Genomic DNA, 22,007 nt, shown 5'->3' with positions numbered 1-22,007 from the left:
ATATGCTTTGTTATTCTACATAGATGGTTGTACATTATTAGAGTAATGAAAGGAGTTAGTCAATTACCATATGAGTAACAATTAGCTATATGGTTTGGCATCATGCCAGATGCATGGTACCTTAGCACGTGCTTTGTATTCATGCAACTTCAAATGTATAATGTACAGCTACAGTATGTCGGTCTGAATTGAATACTAAAGTATATTCTTTTCTGTATTTTGCAGTTTTACAACATAAACGTTTTCAATATATTCATTCAAGAAAAGTCACGCCTTGGGAGTTTTATTGAAGACTTAGTTGTTAGCTATCTGTCTAGTTTTGCATGGGAACGCAACTCAAGGGCAGATTAGTGAACATTGTTCTTGGTCACTTTACTTCCGTCTACACTGAAGAGAAAGAATGTTATTGGTTGACATCATAGCTCAAAGGTGTAGTTAAATAAACTGTATGCGTGCTTTTCTTGGAAGTATGGTACTGCTTATTATGTTACACATCAAATCTCCTATGACAAGTACTGTATCTTTCAAGCTGAGAGTAGACTTGTTTAGAAAGGACAGTGTGTCAGCAAGAATAGAGTAGAAAAGTAATATTACTTTATTCCATCTACATCACCTCAGTAAGGTAAATATTAAACTCTCCTTGTTCTAGCCCAGGTTTACTGTCTCTCTAAAAACAGGCATTTACTCAAGCCTGTTTCAAATTCCAAGTTAACGAGGGGCATGTGATTAATTATCCTCTTACCCCAAGACACTTCACACTATATTTCAGCTAAAGTATAGTTCCCAGATATCCCAAGCCACACCGCTATGATATTTCCCCTTTGTGGACACTCTTATGTCTGATAAGGCTAGTCAGGAAGGAAAAACTCTTGTAACATAGTTTGCACTTGAAGGGCTTCTCCTTGGTGTGAACGGTCTGGTGCCTCTTCACATAATTTGCATCAGCGAAGCGCTTCCCACACGTGGGGCAGACGTACGGCTTGTCAGCATCCGTCCTAATGCTCTGCCTCCCACGTTGTGACCCAATGACACCAGAGGAGGTAGAAGCAGGAGTCACCCTCAGGTGGTTAGTCTTTGAGCTCCCTCCTTGACCTCTAGCCATTGTTTGGGTGTTGTTGGGATTGTGTGCTGTGTTATAAGCTAGGTACCTCTTGTGATGAACACCCATTCTGACCCTGTCTGTATTGGTGGGGTAACCATGAGGAAGGCTAGACCCAGGTCCAGACCTTCTATGAACCCAGTCACCAGGCATTAGACGAGACCCTGAAGGAGAAGACAGACTTGCTGATAGACTACCACCAGGGGCGTCTCCCACCACTCTCTGTGAAGGCTGAAGCCCAGGCTGACCTGCTCTGTTCATCATGGATACTGTGGTGTTTGTATCATAGGAACAGGAGGGCCTATCTCTATCAGCCCCAGGCCCTGCTCCATCCCTGCACTGAGACTGTGAAGAGAAGGGTCTGGGCTGCAGACTGGATCCCTGACTGGAGCCTTTGTTTCTTTGATAACCACCAGGACTAAGGTTGTTCAGTCCACCTGTCCACTGGTTGTGCTCTGTGTGGTGGTGTCTCTGTCCCTTGTGGTTCAGGCCTGGTTTTGAGCCGGGAAGGAAGAGCGACGGCTCCGGATCCAGAGTTCTGATCCGGGGCCAGGCTTTGTGACTAACCACCTCAGAAGTCCAGTCTCTCCCGCAAGCAACACCAGATATCAACTGGTCCTCTGTAAACTGTAAACACAAATTGAACAGAAAAGCATAAAGGTTTATATAAGAAACTCTTTGCTGTATACACAGAAACATGACATGATATTATAAAATGTTAACCACAGTCAAGCCTCTAACACTGATTCAAGTACCTAACAATATGGAGCCATTGGAGTTTATTATAAAAGCATTTCCATATGTGTCGATTCAAGAATTAGTATAATGTTTTGGTTCGACTGAGAAGGGAAACTCAGTCCCTGCAATGATGCAATGATATAAAGTCAGTCAACACAGTCAGTTTTGTATTTAATTTTTTTTTAAATGGTCTTACACTCAACTTTGAAGTACAGTACTTTTATTGCACAAAATGATACGTGACAAGTAGAATAACTTTTCTCACTATGGTAACACTATTTTCTGTAAATCTGGTACCCTTGCAGTGATAAAATGTATTTTAGAATACTTTGGAAAAAGTTAAACATTAGACACAGCTTCACCACTTCATGTCAAGTAAACATGAATTAAGGCACTATAATTTCCTCATTATAAAACACCAGCATCAAACAGGACAAGGTTGTCACTTTTCATTAGTGAAAAGTTTTTACAGACACCATCACACCAACCATCACCATATCATTTACTCTACCTCACCATGCTCATTATTTCCTCAGTTCACCTCATCCAGCTCCATATACATCCAAAACCAACAGATTTAACTACAAACTAACTAGTACTACATTACATGTCACTATACTCTATACATGGGCCGTATGCATTTTCTGCTGGTGTATCCTGAGGTAGCTCCTCTCTGAGAACCTCTTCCCGCAGTGCATACAGGCGAACGGCCTCTCTCCCGTGTGGACCTTCAGGTGCATCTTCAGCTGGTGCTGGTGGGAGAACCTCTTCTCACACTGGGGGCAGCTGTAGGGTTTCTCCCCTGTGTGGACCCTCTGGTGCCTCTTCAGGCTGGAAGATTGGGAGAAACTACCCCGGCACAGGTGGCAAACAAATGGTTTCTCCCCTGTGTGAATCCTCTTGTGAATCTCCACCTGTTGGGGGAAACTGAAGGTTTTCCCACAGAAAGAACAAGGGAAGCGCTTCTCTGTGGCGCTGCCACCTTTACGGATTCCGTCTCTACTTCTGTCATTTGTCAATCGGGTTGTGTAGCTATTTAGTGTTGAGGCACTGACATTGTCTGAGGTCTGGTTTAACATTCGGAAAGTGTGGGGAGAACGAAGGCCAGGAAGTGTCTGTGTTGTCACAGGGTCCATGTTCCATTTGATAGATCCTATAGAAGGCAGGCTGAAGGCAGCACCTGTTAGGTGGTTAACCTGAGGTGCCATCAGTCTCTCGGAATCACAACTATAGGAGCAGGATGGAGCATCGCTAGCCAAGTCTGTGTCTGTTCTTTCAAGCCACATACTTCCCTGTCCCTGCAGACCAAATCGACGCCTCACTCTTGTCTCTGACAATCTGTTGTCTTGGAGACTAAGTTCGGTCGTTGTTTTGTGTTCGACTGTCTGTTTCTGGTTAACAGTGTTGTTCCCCAGCCCAGAGTTGAGGACGCTGTCCCATCCACTGACCTCCACTATGTCGCTACTGGTCCTGGCCTGCTCCGTGATGTTGTCCCCTGGAGCCTTGGCTGCACTGGTCGGGGTCTGGAAATCCAAGATGGCCACCCAGTCTCCTCTGTTATCCTCCAGCCAATCCCCTGAAGGTTACAAAATAGACTACAAACATGGCACAGAAAACTGTACATATGGAGTTTTTTGTTGTTGTCAATTACCTGGTGAAGTTCGTACATTATGTGTGTTTTAGTATGTAAACATACATTGTACTGATTTCATTTTATTGAATGAAGAGAAAATAATAGCCAGGCACATCCCAATGAAGTAGCTATATCTATTATGTTTTGTATATGTATGTCTCTCTTACCTTGCTCCCCCATCTTTAGTCCACTCAGCAGATCAATGCTCTCTGGTCCGTCTTCTATTGTCTCCTCTTTGACTAGCAGCAGATCAGGCTTCCCATCCTCCATGTCTACTGACTGTAAGAAATACAGAGTGAGAGGATGTTGAATCAAGACATCTGATATGAGCACCCTGCTATGGAGCATCTTCTGATTGGGCAATGAGGGATTGATGTGATACTATGCAAACGTGTTAGTTGAATTGATTATATGACACTCTAATGGTTTGGAAAGGCATGGTCCCACACGTAATACAAAATTAATCAAGACCTGGGCCCTTATCCATAAAGAGTCTCAGAGTGGGAGTGCTGATCAAGGATCGGGTCCCCACTTGTCTATATAATCTTAGTCATTATGATCTAAAAGGCAAAACGAATCCTAGATCAGTACTCCTACTCTGAGAGGCTTTGTGGATACGGGCCCTGAACGAATACCATTCAGACAGTAGTTCACAGTGGGCTTACCTCCGTGAGACTGTGTGTGGTCTTGTACTGCTCAGCTGGTTCCTCTGTGGGTTCAGGAGGAGGTGTAGTCTGGTTGTCCTCTATGACCATGGTCCCCTCAGGGTTCCCCAGACCCTCCTCACACCCCTCCTCCTTCACCAGCAGCACCTCTGGACCCTCCTCCTCCTGGAACAGACAGGTGATACAGATTAGACATGCACTCCCTCAGTTAAGCACACACAGATAAAACACACTTTCAACATGGAGTGTTTACCCATCCCCACTATGTTTGAGTCCTATACTGTAGTTACAGAATTACTTCATTGTTGTTAAACCCATCATGGTGGACATAAATATGATGTTGTGGGTAAATATGAGTCAGCTATGATAAGTCAAAAGTCAGACAAACCTGACTAAACTATTTTGACGTACAGTAGATGTTTGTTAGTGTGTGGGTCTAGAGTCAATGAAAGTCTTCGAATGAAAAGTTCAGTTTTTTTGTTTATTAAACAACATGAAAACCACACATACACCTCAACAAAAAAATCTGCATGAACATGATAAACTGAATTAATTTTCTCATGAAGTGCCTTGTGAAAATTTGAATATCATATAGCCTACACAGCACAAACAATATGAAACAGACTTTGTAGGCTTATATACCACACAATCTGTGGTTATTTTCTGCTGACATCTAAAATAAATGTTTTTAATTCATGTAGGGTTTGATCTAAACGTCAGAAGCTATCGTGTGGAATGTTTACTTTCTATGTTATAGAGTAGAATGGTTTTTCTGCTGGTGTATCCTGAGGTATCTCCTCTCTGAGAACCTCTTCCCGCAGTGTGTACAGGCGAACGGCCTCTCTCCTGTGTGGACCTTCAGGTGCATCTTCAGGTGGTCCTGGCGGGAGAACCTCTTCTCACACTGGGTACAGCTGAAGGGTTTCTCTCCTGTGTGGACCCTCTGGTGCCTCTCTACTTTCTGGAGGCAGCTGAAGCCTTTGTTACAGAACATGCAGAGGAACCGTTTCTCTTTAATATTGCCTGATGTGGCTCCCCTTCTCTGAGCCTGGGCTCTAGCCCTGTCGTTTGAGTTCAATACCTCATCAAAAAGGACACGGCTGTGTGACTCGGAAGGCCCCATTGATGTGGACACTGGGTTTTGATCCCTGAACGAGTGTAAAGGAGAGCGGGTGGCAACATTTAGATCGGTCTCTAAGCTTTCCCTGTAATCTAAGAAATCTCTGCCCTGTGAATGTCCATCTCCAAGGTGACTATCTGCATTCCATGTGGGAGGAGCGTCGCCCTCCACTTTCACAGTCACTTCATCTACCACTATAACCTCCCCTTTCTTATCTAGGCAGCCTTCAGTGTATATACTACTACTGTAATTGTTCCTGTCCCCTCTAGACAGACCAGTCTGTGTCTCTAAACCCAAGGGCATGTTGCCAGGGTCCATTTTTGTAACGTAAGAATAAGACGGATCATCGCCGCCAGTGTCTAACACGTCACTATCACCATGGGAATGAACCATCCTCTGCCTATGGTGAAATACTGGTAAATACTCTGAGCCGGGAGCAGGAGGACAGCCCAGTCTCCCCAGCCCCAATCTCTCTGGGTCTGATCTGTGGTCAGATCCTTTGTGTAAGAGCCTGTGTGTTACAGTTAAAGTCTTGGTCTCTGCCTCTGACTTGAGGACGGCGTTCGGCGTTCCACTGACCTCCGTGATGCTGCGTCGGGCACTGGGATGCGCTGGGGTGGTAGTGGGGTCCTCTGTGGCTACAGGGGGCTCTCCAGACACTCCAGTATGGATGTCTCTGCTGTGCCGTGGGTCCTCTCCTTCAGACCTCTCCTGCTTGACCCCAGGACCTGCAGCCTCTGCAGACTGACACAAGAAGATAACAATGTTGTAGGGAAGTCTCATAAGCTCCCCTATGGCAGATAAATGAGGATGTACATGTAACCAAGTGAATAGCAGAGGGTAGCCTTTCTGAAACAAACAGGCTACATTTGATTTCCAAAGTAATTATAATTTGTAATATAACACTATTACACCAACCTCAATAATGATAATGTGCTGGGTTGAGGTTCCACTCCCCTCATCAACAGTGATTGGTTGGTCATCTCTCCATGTATTGTGTCCCGCTGGCTTCACAATAGTTCTGTGGCCTCCAGTGAGATGTCCTTCACCTGAGAGAGTGATTGGGGGCAAAGACGTGGTTAGCTACTGTCAATGCTATATTGTACACTTAACAATGTCTACAATTGGCAAGGATGTAAGGTAACACTATTCATAACTTCTTGATATACCATTTATTGTACTGATCAATGTATTATGCATCATATTGTTTTCCTTGAGTAAATAATAGCCATGCAGTAAATCAATAAATTTGTTTTGAATATTATATTGTCTCTTTATGCAAGATTACTAAGTAATCAGGTGAATTATTGCATACTATCCAAAAACTATCCAAAATAACCAATTCTGGGTAACACATCTTAACACAGACGGTAACTGCGTTATACATGATCCGCGACAGGCCACGCAGCTAAATGTACCTCTTGAAATTCCTCTGTATCTGTCGAGGATCTTAACACTACTGGGACGACTGGTGAGGACGCGCTCTCGCATTGTCCTCTCTGCGCGCTCCCGTGCCACCTTCAGTTCCAGTAGTTTCCTCCGCAATACCCTGTTTTCTTTCCGGCTTTGAGTTATTTCCAAACGAAACACTGCATAGTCGTCGTCCACGAGTTTACAGATCTCTGCCACGGCTGCATTCGCTAGCACCTCCATGATGGAGGCTATTTGTGTGTGAAAAACCATACAGTTAGCCATTGTTAGCAGCTAGCTAGCGTTACGTAGAGAACATCTATCAACCAAGTCCTGTCTCTAGTGCGAATTAAACACTACATGGGGTAAGTACTCGATGCTGTGCAGTTAAATTAATCATATTATGAGTTCCAGGTTGTTAATAAACGTCTAAATACAAAAAAAACGCTAAGGTGGAAATTGTTTCTTGGTCACTGTTCACTCCCTTCTTCTTCGTATGCGTTTCCGGCAGGCTAGAAGCTTTGTTGCGTGGCCTAAAATGCTGCTGCGTTTTACAGATCGGAGTGTGAATTGCACAATCAATTGCACCATCTAACCCTACACATACACTGAGTGTACAAAACATTAGGAACACCTTCCTAATATTGAGTTGCACCCCCTTGTGCCCTCAGAACAGCCTCAATTCGTCAGCCATGGAAGACAAGATGTTGAAAGCGTTCCACAGGGATGCTGTCCAATGTTGACTTCAATGCTTCCCACATTCGTGTCAAGTTCGCTGGATGGCCTTTGGGTGGTGGACCATTCTTGATTCCCACGGTTAACTGTTGAGTGTGAAAAACCCAGCAGTGTTGCGGTTCTTGACACACTCAAACCGGTGTGCCTTACACCTACTACCAAAGACACAAATATTTTGTGTTGCCCGTTCACCCTCTGAATGGCACACACAAATGTCTCAAGGCTTAAAAATCCTTCTTTAATCAATAGGGGGTGCTGTTTTCACTTTGTAAAAATTTCGTTCCCAAATTAAACTGCCTCGTACTCAATTCTTGCTCGTACAATATGCATATTATTATTACTATTGGATAGAAAACACTCTCTAGTTTCTAAAACCGTTTGAATTATATCTGTGAGTAAAACAGAACTCAAGTAGGAGCAATTTTCCTGTGAGAAATCTGAAATCAGGCAGGCTGTTCTGGGGTCAGTTTATTAATTTGCATGTCTTCTATTGGTCGAGATGCACTGCATACGCCTTCCCCTAGATGTCAGCAAATAGTGAGAATTGGAATGGAGTTGCTAGGCAGATCTGAGGCCATATAAATGGGCTTGGAACGTGTGGTGCAGTCTTTTCATCATTCGCCAATGACGCAAGACAGACCTCAGGATGGCGTTCTGGGAAGCTCCCGTTATAGACCTTAGATATATCCGGCTCTGATTTTATTCGATATAGGTGTTAAAGACATCATAATGTTGTTATTTTAAACCGAGTTATATCAGTTTATATCAGTATATTGCGATTTTCGGATATTTCTTAGTGCTGCGTTATAGTGAGTTGGACACGTCTTCGCCACATGGCTAATGTTTACTGCTAATTCCAAAGTTGAAGGCGACAATCTACAACCGAGCAACGATTCCTCTGGACAAAGGACAACTTGCCCAAGATTCTGATGGGAGCTCATCAAAAAGTAAGAAGTATTTATGATGTTAATTCGTTGTTCTGTTGAAAAATGTTGACCTACTATTCCGCCATTAATTTCGGTGCGGTCTCGCTTTAACGCACGCTGTATGTCGTAGTAACGTTAATTTTAAAAATCTAACACAGCGGTTGCATTAAGAACTAATGTATCTTTCATTTGCTGTCCAACCTGTATTTTTTAGTCAAGTTTATGATTAGTTACTGATTAGATTAGGTGCCTCTCCCAAGATTTCTCCCGACATTTTGTTGGCAGCTTGGCTACTATTCTCATTGTATAACCACGATTTGTGCCGCTAAATATGCACATTTTCGAACAAACTCTATATGTATTGTGTAATATGATGTTATAGGACTGTCATCTGAAGAAGTTTGAGAAGGTTAGTGAAAAAATTAATATCTTTTGCTGGTTTATTTGTTATCGCTATTGTTGGCTTGAATCAATGCTGTTGTGTGGTTGGTTATTGTAGTAAGCTAATATAATGCTATATTGTGTTTTCGCTGTAAAACACTTAAAGAATCTGAAATATTGGCTGGATTCACAAGATCTTTGTCTTTCATTTGCTGTACGCTGTGTATTTTTCATAAATGTTTTATGATGAGTATTTAGGTAATTCACGTTGGTCTCTGTAGTTATTCTAGTTGCTTTGGTGAGAGTTGTGATGGTGGCTGCAATGTAAAACTATGATTTATACCTGAAATATGCACATTTTTCTAACAAAACATATGCTATACAATAAATATGTTATCAGACTGTCATCTGATGAAGTTGTTTCTTGGTTAGTGACTATTTATATCTTTATTTGGTCGAAATTGTGATAGCTACCTATGCAGGGAAAAAATGGTGGAGAAAAAAAAGTTGTGTCTTTTGCTATCGTGGTTAGCTAATAGAAATACATATTGTGTCTTCCCTGTAAAACATTTTAAAAATCAGAAATGATGGCTGGATTCACAAGATGTGTATCTTTCATCTGGTGTCTTGGACTTGTGATTTAATGATATTTAGATGCTAGTATTTACTTGTGACGCTATGCCAGGCTATGCTAGTCAGCTTTTTTACTGATGGGGGTGCTCCCGGATCCGGGATTGTGATGAAGTAGAAGTTAACCTGTCTCCTCCCCTTCATCTACACTGATTATGTGGATTTAACAGGTGACATTATTACAGGATAATATCTTTATTTGGTCGAAATTGTGATAGCTACCTATGCAGGAAAAAAATGGTGGAGAAAAAAAAGTTGTGTCTTTTGCTATCGTGGTTAGCTAATAGAAATACATATTGTGTCTTCCCTGTAAAACATTTTAAAAATCAGAAATGATGGCTGGATTCACAAGATGTGTATCTTTCATCTGGTGTCTTGGACTTGTGATTTAATGATATTTAGATGCTAGTATTTACTTGTGACGCTATGCTAGGCTATGCTAGTCAGCTTTTTTACTGATGGGGGTGCTCCCGGATCCGGGATTGTGATGAAGTAGAAGTTAACCTGTCTCCTCCCCTTCATCTACACTGATTATGTGGATTTAACAGGTGACATTATTACAGGATAATAGCTTTCATCTGGTCAGTCTATGTCATGGAAAGAGCAGTGTCCTAATGTTTTGTACACTTAGTGTATATACCACTATACCCCAAAAATCCACTACTTGAACCCAACCAGATCCTACTCCAGGCCACCAGCCTGGGAGGATGGAACCCCTATCGCCTTCTCTTAAAACCCCCCCGTAGATATTCTACGCTAAAATCTCTATTTTTGGGGATTTACACTCCAGCAGTGGAGTACAATTAATAACCATAGCGCCCTACCCATCCTCTCTGGATCGCTCTAATCAGGCCTACTCACTGGGGGGGGGGGGGGGGGGGGGGGGAATTACCCAGTCGAATTACCCAGTCGAATTACTCACCCTTTGGCTATCCTCTACTATCTTCACTGCCTCAGCACAAAAACGTTCTGCCCCACTCAAACTTTGGCAATCTCAACCTGTCTCTATCTCACAGGGCACTTCTGATCCCCAGCTGCATGGGCGCCCCCACAGTTGACACACAATGCTTTCTCTATCCCAACTTTACACTCCCTCCGACTACGCCCTCCTGTACATTTCTCACATCGTAGGATCTCCCTATCTCCACACTGCTGCAACATATCGGAATCCTTGGCACCAAAAGCACCGTAGCGGGTTCGGAACATAGGCCCTCACAGAATAGCAAATATTAACCTTACCAGGTAGAAACTCTGTGTCAAAGCTCAACAAGACAGACAGGGTATTCTCAGTCGCGCCATTGCCACAGGGTCTACGTCTCAGCATACGGCGCGCATCTCAAACACCAGGAATATTATTTTTTATTTGATCCACCTTTACTCTACACTACGCTACCCCATTGATCGCTCCTTTGAGAAAGCAAAGCACGATACAGGTTGATGCCAGAAGCGCGTGACGTGGTTCGCTCGCTGCCTCTGGACGGAGGATGCAAAAAAATATATAACAATTCCACCCCAACTTTGACAGATCACAGTTTGTCCTTTTAAATAGCTTGAAACAACATGGGCTGGCCGAATAGCAGGGATCCACTTTTTCAAAAAAAGGTCACTCCTACCGGTCCAAAACATCTCTGGTAGGATTCTCAGAGTAAACGTTGGAAGTCTCTACCACACCTGTTGCCGCAGGTACTTCATCCTGGCCAGGCTAATTCTTTAACACCATTACCAGGTATATATTCGGAAGATGTAGGTTTGAGCCTGGTGCCTTCCCATTCTTCCGTGTCTGCGTCATGACTTAGAGAGAACTAGATAAATCAAGACACCCCACTTCCGTTTTAAATTGAAGAGAAAGGATCTTATTGGTTGGCATCATAGTTCAAAGGGTGTGGTTAAATGAAAAAGGTATGCGCCTTGTTATTTGGAATACGCTACTTCTTAGTACATTACACATCAAATCTCCTATGATCAGTATCTTTCAAGCTCAGAGCACACTCGTTTAGAAAGAACAGGGTAGAAAATAATAGAACGATTTTATTCCATCTACATCACCTCAGTAAGGTAAATATTCATATGTCCTTGTTCTAGCCTAGTTCTATAGTCTCTAAAAACAGGTATTTACACAAGCCTGTTTCAAATTAAAAGTTAGCAAAGTGTTAATGCGGGGTATGTGGTTGATTACCCTCTTACCTCAAGACACTTCACATGATAACTATAATATGTCAGATAAATATATATATATTTTTTACTTTTAACTTAACTTAAATTACCTAGAAACGCTTAACCTTCAATTTTTTCATATTCGCATACACTACCGGTCAAAAGTTTTAGAACACCTACTCTTTCAAGGGTTTTTCTTTATTTTTTAAAACATTTTCTACATTGTAGAATAATAGTGAAGACATCAAAACTATGAAATAACACATATGGAATCATATAGTAACCAAAAAAGTGTTAAACAAATCAAATAGCCACCCTTTGCCTTGATGACAGCTTTGCACACTGTTGGCATTCTCTCAACCAGCTTCATGAGGTAGTCACCTGGAACGCATTTTAATTAACAGGTGGGCCTTCTTAAAAGTTAATTTGTGGAATTTCTTTCCTTCTTAATGCGTTTGAGCCAATCGGTTGTGTTGTGACATGGTAAGGGGGGGTATACAGAAGATAGCCCTATTTGGTAAAAAACCAAGTCCATATTATGGCAAGACCAGCTCAAATAAGCAGAGAGAAACGACAGTCCATCATTACTTTAAGAAATTAAGGTCAGTCAATATGGAACATTTCAAGAACTTTAAAAGTTTCTTCAAGTACAGTCGCAAAACCAATCAGGCGCTATGATGAAACTGGCTCTCATGAGGACCGCCACAGGAATGGAAGACCCAGAGTTTCCTCTCCTGCAGAGGATAAGTTCATTAGAGTTACCAGCCTCAGAAATTGCAGCCCAAATAAATGCTTCACAGAGTTCAAGTAACAGACACATCTCATCATCAACTGTCCAGAGGAGACTGCGTGGATCAGGCCTTCATGGTCGAATTGCTGCAAAGAAACCACTACTAAAGGACACTAACAAGAAGAAGAGACTTGCATGGGCCAAGAAACATGAGCAATGGACATTAGACCGGTGTAAATTTGTCCTTTGGTCTGGAGTCCAAAGTTGAGATTTTTGGTTCCAACCGCCGTGTCTTTGTGTTACGCGGTGTGGGTGAACGGTTGATCTCGGCATGTGTATTTCCCACCGTAAAGCATGGAGGAGGAGGTGTTATGGTGTGGGGGTGCTTTGCTGATGACACTCAGTGATTTAACCAGCATGGCTACCACAGCATTCTGCAGCAATACGCCATCCCATCTGGTTTGCGCTTAGTGGGACTATCATTTGTTTTTCAACAGGACAATGACCCAACACACCTCCAGGCTGTGTAAGGGCTATTTGACCAAGAAGGAGAGTGATGGAGTGCTGCATCAGATGACCTGGCCTCCACAATCCCCCGACCTCATCCAAATTGAGATGGTTTGGGATGAGTTGGACCCCATAGTGAAGGACTGCAGCCAACAAGTACTCAGCATATGTGGGAACTCCTTCAAGACTGTTGGAAAAGCATTCCAGGTGAAGCTGGTTGAGAGAATGCCAAGAGTGTGCAAAGCTGTCAAGGCAAAGGGTGGCTATTTGAAGAATCTCAAATTTACTACATGATTCCTTAAGTGTTATTTCATCGTTTTGATGTCTTCACTATTATTCTACAATGTATTTTTTTTTTAATAAGTAAGTGTTCTAAAACTTTTGACCGGTAGTGTACGTTGTAGCTTAGACCTACATTTCATCATCTGAGGTTTTTGTATTGTGCCCGCCAACGGTTGAGACAACATGCTCATGAATACAGGGGGGGTGTCATTTCAATCATAAAAATAGAATTCATAGAATGGACCTATTCCTTCAGACCACAGCAATTGAGTTGATACACCATTTGAAATTTAAATTGAATAGAAATCAAATTCTATTGGTCACATACACGTGATTAGCAGATGTTATTGTGGGTGTAGTGAAATGCTTGTGCTTCTAGCTCCGACAGTGCAGTTATATCTAACAAGTATTATCTAACAAATTACACAACATATACCCAATACACACAAATCAAAGTAGGAATGAATTAAGACTATGTACATAAGGACAAGCGATGTCAGATTGGAACGGACTAAGATATAGTATAGAATACAGTATATACATATGAGATGAGTAATGCAAGATATGTAAACATTATTAAGTGACTAAGATACCGTATAATAGTTTAGAATACAGTATATACATATGAGATGAGTAATGCAAAATATGTGAACATTATTAAAGTGGCATTATTTAAGTGACTAGTGTTCCATTCCTTAAAGTGGCCAGTGATTTCTAGTCTATGCTTATAGGCAGCAGCCTCTAATGTGCTAGTGATGTTTAACAGTCTGATGGCCTTGATAGAAGCTGTTTTTCAGTCTCTCGGTCCCAGCTTTGATGCACCTGTACTGACCCCGCCTTCTGGACGATAGCGGGGTGAACAGGCAGTGGCTCGGATGGTTGATGTCTTTGATCTTTTTGGCCTTCCTGTGACATCGGGTGCTGTAGGTGTCCTGGAGGGCGGGTAGTTTGCCCTCGGTAGTGCGTTGGGCAGACCGCACCACCCTCTGGAGAACCTTGCGGTTGCGGGCGGTGTAGTTGCAGTACGAGGCGGTGATACAGCTCAACAGGATGCTTTCAATTGTGCATCTGTAAAAGTTTGAGGGTTTTAGGTGACAAGCCAAATTTCTTTAGCCTCCTGAGGTTCACCACACTGTCTGTGTGGGTGGTCCATGTCAGTTTGTCAGTGATGTGTACGCCAAGGAACTTCAAGCTTTCCACCTTCTCCACTGTGGTCTCTTTGATGTAGATAGGGGGGTGCACCCTCTGCTGTTTCCTGAAGTCCACGATCTTGAAATGCCCATGAAATGTTAACCTCTTAAAGCGGTAGCCTTACTTCTCACTGACACATTAGTATACAGTGTCTCTTCCGCCTGTGTGAAGTAGGATGTGAAATCTGACACCACTTAAAGCTCTGATCTCCTTCCTACTATTTCATTCACTCTTCTGACTGTCCATCAACTCCTGGCTGAACCCTACGTCACAGCCACTGGCAGCTGGGGAGAGTGTTTTCATCACTCTAGCACAGTGGTTCCCAACCTTTTCCGGTTATTGTTCCACCAACTGAATATTGCTCTGCCCGGAGTGCCCCTGAAGTACCCCCTCATGTTCATTTTACCAGTAAGTCTATGGTCTCGTGAGTCTTCTAAAGTACCCCTGTGGATAGGCCAAGTACCCCCAGGGGTCCTTGTTCCCCTGGTTGGGAACCACTGCTCTAGGACATTCAGAGATCGATTTATAGCCAACTTTATCAAAGTAATCGAAAATAATTTATAGATTTAAAACAAAAAACACATTGTTTGTCATAAAAGGACAAGGTTCATATTAGATGTAAGGCGAGTTCCCAACAAGTTCAGAAAGCCGATCTTTGGTCCTCAGCCTGTTTGACTCCATGAATGTGTGAGTGTTAGTTAGCTAACTTTTGCTTGTGTCCAGAGATGTCTGTCTTGATGCTTTTTCCAGGTAAAAAAAGGAGGTAGCAAGAGAATACGCACCAAGATTTCTGAATTTGTTTGTGCATTGCTCATGCTTTCAAAATGTCGGAGCCCGGAGAAGACACGTTTCCGAGGTCAGCAGGACAATTATGAGATGGAGTTGTCGAGAAGCCACCGGGCCGCTAGCACAGCCGGGAGAAGAGGAATATTGGGACAGGGACATGGAAAGGTGTATTTCGGAGGAGGAATGGAAGAGGAAAAAGAGGTTGAAGAGAATGAGGAAAGCAAAGGTTGCATATGATGACGATGGCGATTTTAAAAAGGGAGATGGTGTCAAAGAAGACTTGGGTCAAGTACAAACAGAGTAAGATGTCCAACAGACCGAGTTCTGGAGGTAAAATGGAAGTGAATGAAGCCGAGTTAAGTGAGGTGGAAGGCGTGGTGAAGAGCTCGGAGCCCGAACCTGGCATCGATGGACATTATAAAGAAGAATCTGGTCCAGTAGGAGTGACATTTTTGGAGAAAGTGGATCCCTTTGGCAGATCCTTTTGTGGTTTCAAGGTGGGTGGGAAAGGAGTTGGCTGCAGTTGAATCAGTGAAGATAGCCTATAGTGGACTTGTGATATTTGTTTGTGTTTCTTCTGCCCAGGGGGAGTGGGCGCTCCGTGTAACGCAACTTGGGTCAAGATCTGTTTCGTGCTTTGCTCTTAGGAACAGTGTTGAGTGTAGAGAAATTGAAGTTGAAGATTCCTGGTGTGACGCCCGCCGTTTGGTGCGATGCAGACTCTGTGGTGAGCGTGGTGCAAGATGCAGACTCGGTGGTGAGCGTGGTGCAACAGAGGGGTCACTGTCAGTCCTTTTGAATCAGAGTCTTTACCCGACAAATTCATGTTAGGATGTATCAGTTATCCTGTTAGAGTTTTTTTGCCGAATCCACTACGTTGTTTTAGGTGCAACGTTTATGGTCATGTTACAGCAGTGTGTAGGAGGGAGATTCCTAGATGTGGGAAGTGTCCAGGAGGGCATGGGACAGAGGATTGTGTAGTTCCGGTGGATAAAGTTCTGTGTATCAACTGTAGGGGTGCACATGATTCTGGGGATCTGACGTGTCCGGTGCGAGAGAGGCAGGTTGAGGATGGTCAGAGTAGTGCAGAAGGTGTCGAATGCTGAGGTAGTGAAGAAAGTAGAGGAGGATCGGTCAAGGGTGAGGAATCCTGAGAGGATCCCTGTGAGTAGTAGATCTGTGCCAGCACAGAAGGGTAGGCCAATGAGTGATATATGCTTCAGGAAGGCTGGCTTCTTAGCGTTCATAGCAATGATTACCACAGAAATGGAATGTAAATCACAGAAAAAAGATGTGGTGGCAGCTGCAGAGAGGTACTTGTGTATATGAGATTTGACTTCAGAAGAGTTACAGGGTGTGTTGAGTGGTGGTGTCCCGTCCTCCCAGGCCGTTGGCATGATGCAGGAGCAGATAGGGTCAAAGTAGTGGAATGGGGTAGTGGGTTTTTAATAACTGTAGGGTCAGTTATTAGTTAAAAAAAAAAGATAATAAAGGATAATGGATTTATGCTATAGTCCAGTTGGGGGTGGTAATGCAACATACTGGATGCCAACCACAGTTAAACTCCACCGAAGAAGAAGTAGTTCAGGAAGCCAAGCTAGAGCTCTGTGACGTTCACAGCGGTGGGAGCAGATGTTTTGATCAAAATTTCTTGGAGGATGCAGCATTACTAGTTATTGTTTATGGCCCTCATGATACATTATTACTTTGTGGGATTACGTAGATTATTTAGTCACATTTCACTGGTTTTAACTTCTAATTACTACCACAAAGATGGCCACCGGTTCACCCACAGTCAAATGTCAACTTAAATGGTCATGTCTATTTTATTATCTGTATTTCTATGATTTCAATATCTTTCCTATGGAGGTTTGACAGTGTAATTTTAAAACAACATATATTCCCATTCAGGTCAACATCATCTGATGTCTTTGTGGTACCATTTGAAAGTTGACATTTACATTTTATTCCAATTTTAGTACATTTATCATGACAACCATTCCTGTTTTCAAGTGCATGTTGTGTCTCAATCAATGGCAGGCACAACACAAAAACATCAGATGATGTAAAATAGGGTCTAAGGTACAAAATATATATTTTAAATTAAATCACGAGTTCACACGTTTTTAGATAATTGATGTTTAAGGTGAAGAAAAAAAAGAGAAGTATTTTTTTTATATCAATCTCAACCGTTTATGTTTTCCAGTGATGAAGACATGGAAGTCTCATTGTATAGTGGGGTATGCAAAATAGATCAACTTTGAGCACCTTTATCTCTTGAATGTTTTGGCATACAGGTCCAAAAAGTAATTTTATGAGCACTTCTACAATGGGAAAATATATATGGAAGGTTTCTTTAAAAATCAAAATGGGTGCTGTTAAAAAGTGATTGAGTTCAAATGGATTTACCCTTGGGTGTTGTTGGGGTTATGTGCTGTGTTATAGGCTAGGTACCTATTGTGGTGAATGCCCATCCTGACCATGTCTGTATTCGTGGGGTAACGATGAGGTAGCTGAGTAAGGCTAGACCCGGGTTCGGTCCTGGTTCCAACCCAGGAAAGACAAGCAACGGCTCCACGGGGGCCAGGGTTTGTGACCAGCCGCTTCAAAGGTCCAGTCTCACCCGCCAGCAAAACCCAAGGGGCCAGGGTTGCGTCTAGAAGCACGATTTCGATTGCTCCTACAGTTTTGCTTCGGTACTGATGCCCAGCACAGAAAGACAATTTCATAGATGGTGTGAGAGCAAAATTGCAAGATTATGTTATAATACTGTAATTGCATCAAATGGTTGTTTTATGCAACAGAATAAGGGGTTGTTAGAACACTCATCTGGGTGTGTTCTACTGAAAGTGAGCCTCTGGGAGATTTAACACTGACAGTGGATTTACAATGGATTGGTGATAAACTTAACAAGACCACATTCCATAGCATGATTAGTGTCTGTGTGCCTGACTGGAAGGTACCAGGGAGAGATGGCTTGGGGCCAGATCCTGGTTTCTACACAATTATACGTTTTTACAGCAGATACTGTCTGCTGTGAATTCTAAGTATCTTTCATACAAATCTTAACCTTGTGACCCATTCCATACATCTGTTGCTTGTCATGTAGACTGAAGGGCGTGTGTCTTTGCTGTAAAAGGCCATGGTATCTTTTGTCGTTGGGTTCTCAACGAATCACCTAGGGGGGGGTTTGTTGACAAGCTCCATTACTGCAGTAATTAAATAATAAAGTTTGATTGTTTTGAATAAATGTAAAAGTGTCTCCTTTTGATTACAATAATTCCACGACAACGGCCACTTTGAAAACAACCTGTCGGACATCTTGGACACAGTCTCCTGTTGTTATTATACCTCAGTGGCAACACCGGATATCAGCAGGTCCTCATACTGCAGACTGTAAACACAAATTTGCATTTCCATGTAAAAAGACCCATGAGCACGATGTTGTCCTCACTGTTTTCTGGTGTACAGTTTGACAGCTAGCATAAATAGTAGTCCAATAGATCCATGAGAGAGAGGAGTTGGCTTTATGGATCATTTGTAGACTCAAATACAGAAAGGAAACATTCCTTAATACCAAACAATAACAAGGCAAACCTAACATTTAAGCATAACGACGTAGAAATAAATGCAGACATTACCTGACAATGGAAAGCAGAACAGTAACGTTAGCTAGCTAACGTTGTAGGCTTGTAGTTCATAAGTGTAAACTTAATATCACAACCATTTAATACGGACTCCAGCGATTTAAAAAAATAAAACTTTGCTTGTTTAATAGCGAGATCCCAAGTATAAATACACTGAAGTACACACACTTTCTCAATACTTTTGGAGTTCACTGTATATCACAATTTCTTTATTATTTGCCCTTGTAGAGTAAACTCTGTGTACTGTCTCACCCCTATAGGTCACTGCAAAATATGGAATCTATACATAAATGTGCCTTAAAACTAACAAAGTACTGGACATCCAACTTGTTCAGGTGAGATATAATCATATTTTATTATCTATGTTCTAAAGCTGTAGATATACTTTGCAGTAGTTTCATAACCTTTTCTTCTCTAGAGCAATGAAGTTGGCAACAGCACCCGCATGGAGAAGGAAGGACTGATCAGAAGTCTGCAGTTCCTGGAAGGGAAGAATGTGAAAATAGGTGCCATTGTCACCCGACGGACACCCTTCGATCCAGAAATACCTGCGAGTGGAATGACCAACAATCACTCATATAGCAAAAGGTGTGTACATGAATAGAATTGTAATTTGAATGTGAACATCATCAAGTAACAATAGACTGCTGACAGGTGACATTATTTTTAATTTAACCAGGTAGGCAAGCTCATTTACAATTGCGACCTGGCCAAGATAAAACAAAGCAGTTCGACACATACAACAACACAGAGTTACACATGGAGTAAAACAAACATCCAGTCAATAATACAATAGAAAAATAAGTCTATATACAATGTGAGCAAGGGAGGTGAAGGCAAAAAAAGGCCATGATGGCGAAGTAAATACAATATAGCAAGTAAAACACTGGAATGGTAGATTTGCAGTGGAAGAATGTGCAAAGTAGAGATAGAAATAATGGGGTGCAAAGGAGCAAAATAAATAAATACAGTAGGGGAAGAGGTAGTTGTTTGGGCTAAATTATAGATGGGCTATGTACAGGTGCAGTAATCTGTGAGCTGCTCTGACAGCTGGTGCTTAAAGCTAGTGAGGGAGATAAGTGTTTCCAGTTTGAGATTTTTGTAGTTCGTTCCAGTCATTGGCAGCAGAGAACTGGAAGGAGAGGCGGCCAAAGGAAGAATTGGTTTTGGGGGTGACCAGAGAGATATACCTGCTGGAGCGCGTGCTACAGGTGGGTGCTGCTATGGTCACCAGCGAGCTGAGATAAGGGGGGACTTTACCTAGCAGGGTCTTGTAGATGACCTGGAGCCAGTGGGTTTGGCGACGAGTATGAAGCGAAGGCCAGCCAACAAGAGCATATAGGTCGCAGTGGTGGGTAGTATATGGAGCTTTGGTGACAAAACGGATGGCACTGTGAAAGACTGCATCCAATTTATTGAGTAGGGTTTGGAGGCTATTTTGTAAATGACATCACCGAAGTCGAGGATTGGTAGGATGGTCAGTTTTACAAGGGTATGTTTGGCAGCATGAGTGAAGGATGCTTTGTTGCGGAATAGGAAGCCAATTCTAGATTTAACTTTGGATTGGAGATGTTTGATGTGAGTCTGGAAGGAGAGTTTACAGTCTAACCAGACACCTAGGTATTTGTAGTTGTCCACATATTCTAAGTCAGAGCCGTCCAGAGTAGTGATGTTGGACAGGCGGGCAGGTGCAGGCAGCGATCGGTTGAAGAGCATGCATTTAGTTTTACTTGTATTTAAGAGCAATTGGAGGCCACGGAAGGAGAGTTGTATGGCATTGAAGCTCGTCTGGAGGGTTGTTAACACAGTGTCCAAAGAAGGGCCAGAAGTATACAGAATGGTGTCGTCTGCGTAGAGGTGGATCAGAGACTCGCCAGCAGCAAGAACGACATCATTGATGTATACAGAGAAGAGAGTCGGTCCAAGAATTGAACCCTGTGGCACCCCCATAGAGACTGCCAGAGGCCCGGACAACAGACCCTCCGATTTGACACACTGAACTCTATCAGAGAAGTAGTTGGTGAACCAGGCAAGGCAATCATTTGAGAAACCAAGGCTATCGAGTCTGCCGATGAGGATGTGGTGATTGACAGAGTCGAAAGCCTTGGCCAGGTCAATGAATACGGCTGCACAGTATTGTTTCTTATCGATGGGGGTTAAGATGTCCTTTAGGACCTTGAGCGTGGCTGAGGTGCACCCATGACCAGCTCTGAAACCAGATTGCATAGCGGAGAAGGTATGGTGGGATTCGAAATGGTCGGTAATCTGTTTGTTGACTTGGCTTTCAAAGACCTTAGAAAGGCAGGGTAGGATAGATAGATATAGGTCTGTAGCAGTTTGGGTCAAGAGTGTCCCCCCCTTTGAAGAGGGGGATGACCGCAGCTGCTTTCCAATCTTTGGGAATCTCAGACGACACGAAATTCAGCAATTTATAAATATTTTTACCAGAAAGGTGAGATTTTAACCTTTCTTGGAGACTGCAGCATAACTATTGTTTATGGTAAATCATTATTTGGGGGGGATTTTTGATTCTATTTAGTTACATTTATTCTGTTAACAAATCGGTTCAGCTCAGGGAAACCCTGCAATGATACGGAAATAGCCAAGTCGGTCAACACAGAGTCAATTTTGTATTTAATTTAAACCAAAATAGTCATACATTCACGTAACGTGAAGTACAGTACAGTCTGTTTCTGGTTGTGGTTAACAGTGTTGTTCCCGAGCTCAGAGTTGAGGACGCCGTCCCATCCACTGACCTCCACTATGTCACATGTAGTCCTGACCTGCTCGGTGATGCCTTCCGGAGGAGGTGTAGTCTGGTTGTCCTCCATCACCATGGGGGTTCCCCAGACCCTCCTCACACCCCTCCTCCTACACCAGCAGCACCTCTGGACTCTCCTCCTCCTGGAAGAGACAGGTGATACAGATTACACAGACATACACTCCCTCAGGTACATACTGTACACACACACATACAGATAATAAATACACTTTCAACATGGAGTGTTTACTCATCCCCACTACGTTTGAGGCCTATACTGTAGTTACAGAATGATTTCATCATATGATGTGGGTAAATCAGGGTTACGGGAAAATGTTGGGTAGACTGGGCTCTCAAACCCTGGCGGGTAGCCAGTCTAGGATATGAACAATTCCAAAGCCACAAGACCAGGGAGATACAGGAGTCCCATCTCCCAAACAGCTGGAAAGGCTGCAACTGCATGGACTCTACTGTTTTTATTTAACTAGGCAAGTCAGTTAATAATTTTTCAATGACAGCCTAGGAACAGTGGGTTAACTGCCTTGCCCAGGGACAGAACAACAGATTTTTACCTTGTCAGCTTGAGGATTCGATCTGGCAACCTTTCGGTTA

General features: G+C 42.8%; 3 protein-coding genes across 4 annotated transcripts in view; all 3 read right to left on the bottom strand.

The window, feature by feature from the left end:
• Positions 1-572: 572 nt before the first annotated feature.
• Positions 573-3,672, bottom strand: LOC120052987 (zinc finger and SCAN domain-containing protein 22-like). Its single transcript, XM_039000240.1, has 3 exons — positions 3,638-3,672; positions 3,286-3,413; positions 573-1,726 (listed from the first exon to the last, which is right to left on the bottom strand). Exons 1-3 carry the CDS (start codon positions 3,648-3,650, stop codon positions 806-808), a joined length of 1,062 nt encoding a protein of 353 aa, XP_038856168.1. The 5' UTR covers positions 3,651-3,672; the 3' UTR covers positions 573-805.
• Positions 1,921-22,007, bottom strand: part of LOC120053017 (gastrula zinc finger protein XlCGF49.1-like) — an 81,839-nt gene continuing 61,752 nt past the window's right edge. Inside the window, exon 2 of the mRNA XM_039000270.1 lies at positions 1,921-3,017. Coding sequence (XP_038856198.1) covers positions 2,458-2,973 — 516 coding nt within the window. The 5' untranslated portion in view covers positions 2,974-3,017 and the 3' untranslated portion in view covers positions 1,921-2,457. The remainder of the gene's footprint in view (positions 3,018-22,007) is intronic.
• LOC120052962 (transcription factor Ken-like) overlaps positions 4,251-22,007 on the bottom strand; it is a 181,375-nt gene continuing 163,618 nt past the window's right edge. Inside the window, exons 1-3 of one of the 2 annotated variants that reach the window (XM_039000206.1) lie at positions 6,674-7,204; positions 6,174-6,304; positions 4,349-5,999 (exon numbers count right to left, since the gene is read on the bottom strand). In XM_039000206.1, the coding sequence (XP_038856134.1) occupies positions 4,887-5,999; positions 6,174-6,304; positions 6,674-6,950 (1,521 nt within the window). In that variant the 5' untranslated portion in view covers positions 6,951-7,204 and the 3' untranslated portion in view covers positions 4,349-4,886. Of the gene's footprint in view, positions 4,301-4,348; positions 6,000-6,173; positions 6,305-6,673; positions 7,205-22,007 lie in introns of those variants that run through there. The other variant, XM_039000208.1, reaches the window with a different exon arrangement.

The sequence above is a fragment of the Salvelinus namaycush genome, chromosome 8 (assembly GCF_016432855.1).
Source record: "Salvelinus namaycush isolate Seneca chromosome 8, SaNama_1.0, whole genome shotgun sequence".
Lineage (NCBI taxonomy): Eukaryota > Metazoa > Chordata > Actinopteri > Salmoniformes > Salmonidae > Salvelinus > Salvelinus namaycush.
Note: the sequence above shows the minus strand (reverse complement) of the source record. Positions and strands in the feature narration are given on the sequence as shown.

Coding starts and splice junctions, on each gene's coding strand:
- LOC120052987 (XM_039000240.1), bottom strand. Junction 1,727..3,285: donor CCAGTAGCGACATAGTGGAG/GTCAGTGGATGG, acceptor TTGTGTTTACAG/TTTACAGAGGACCAGTTGAT.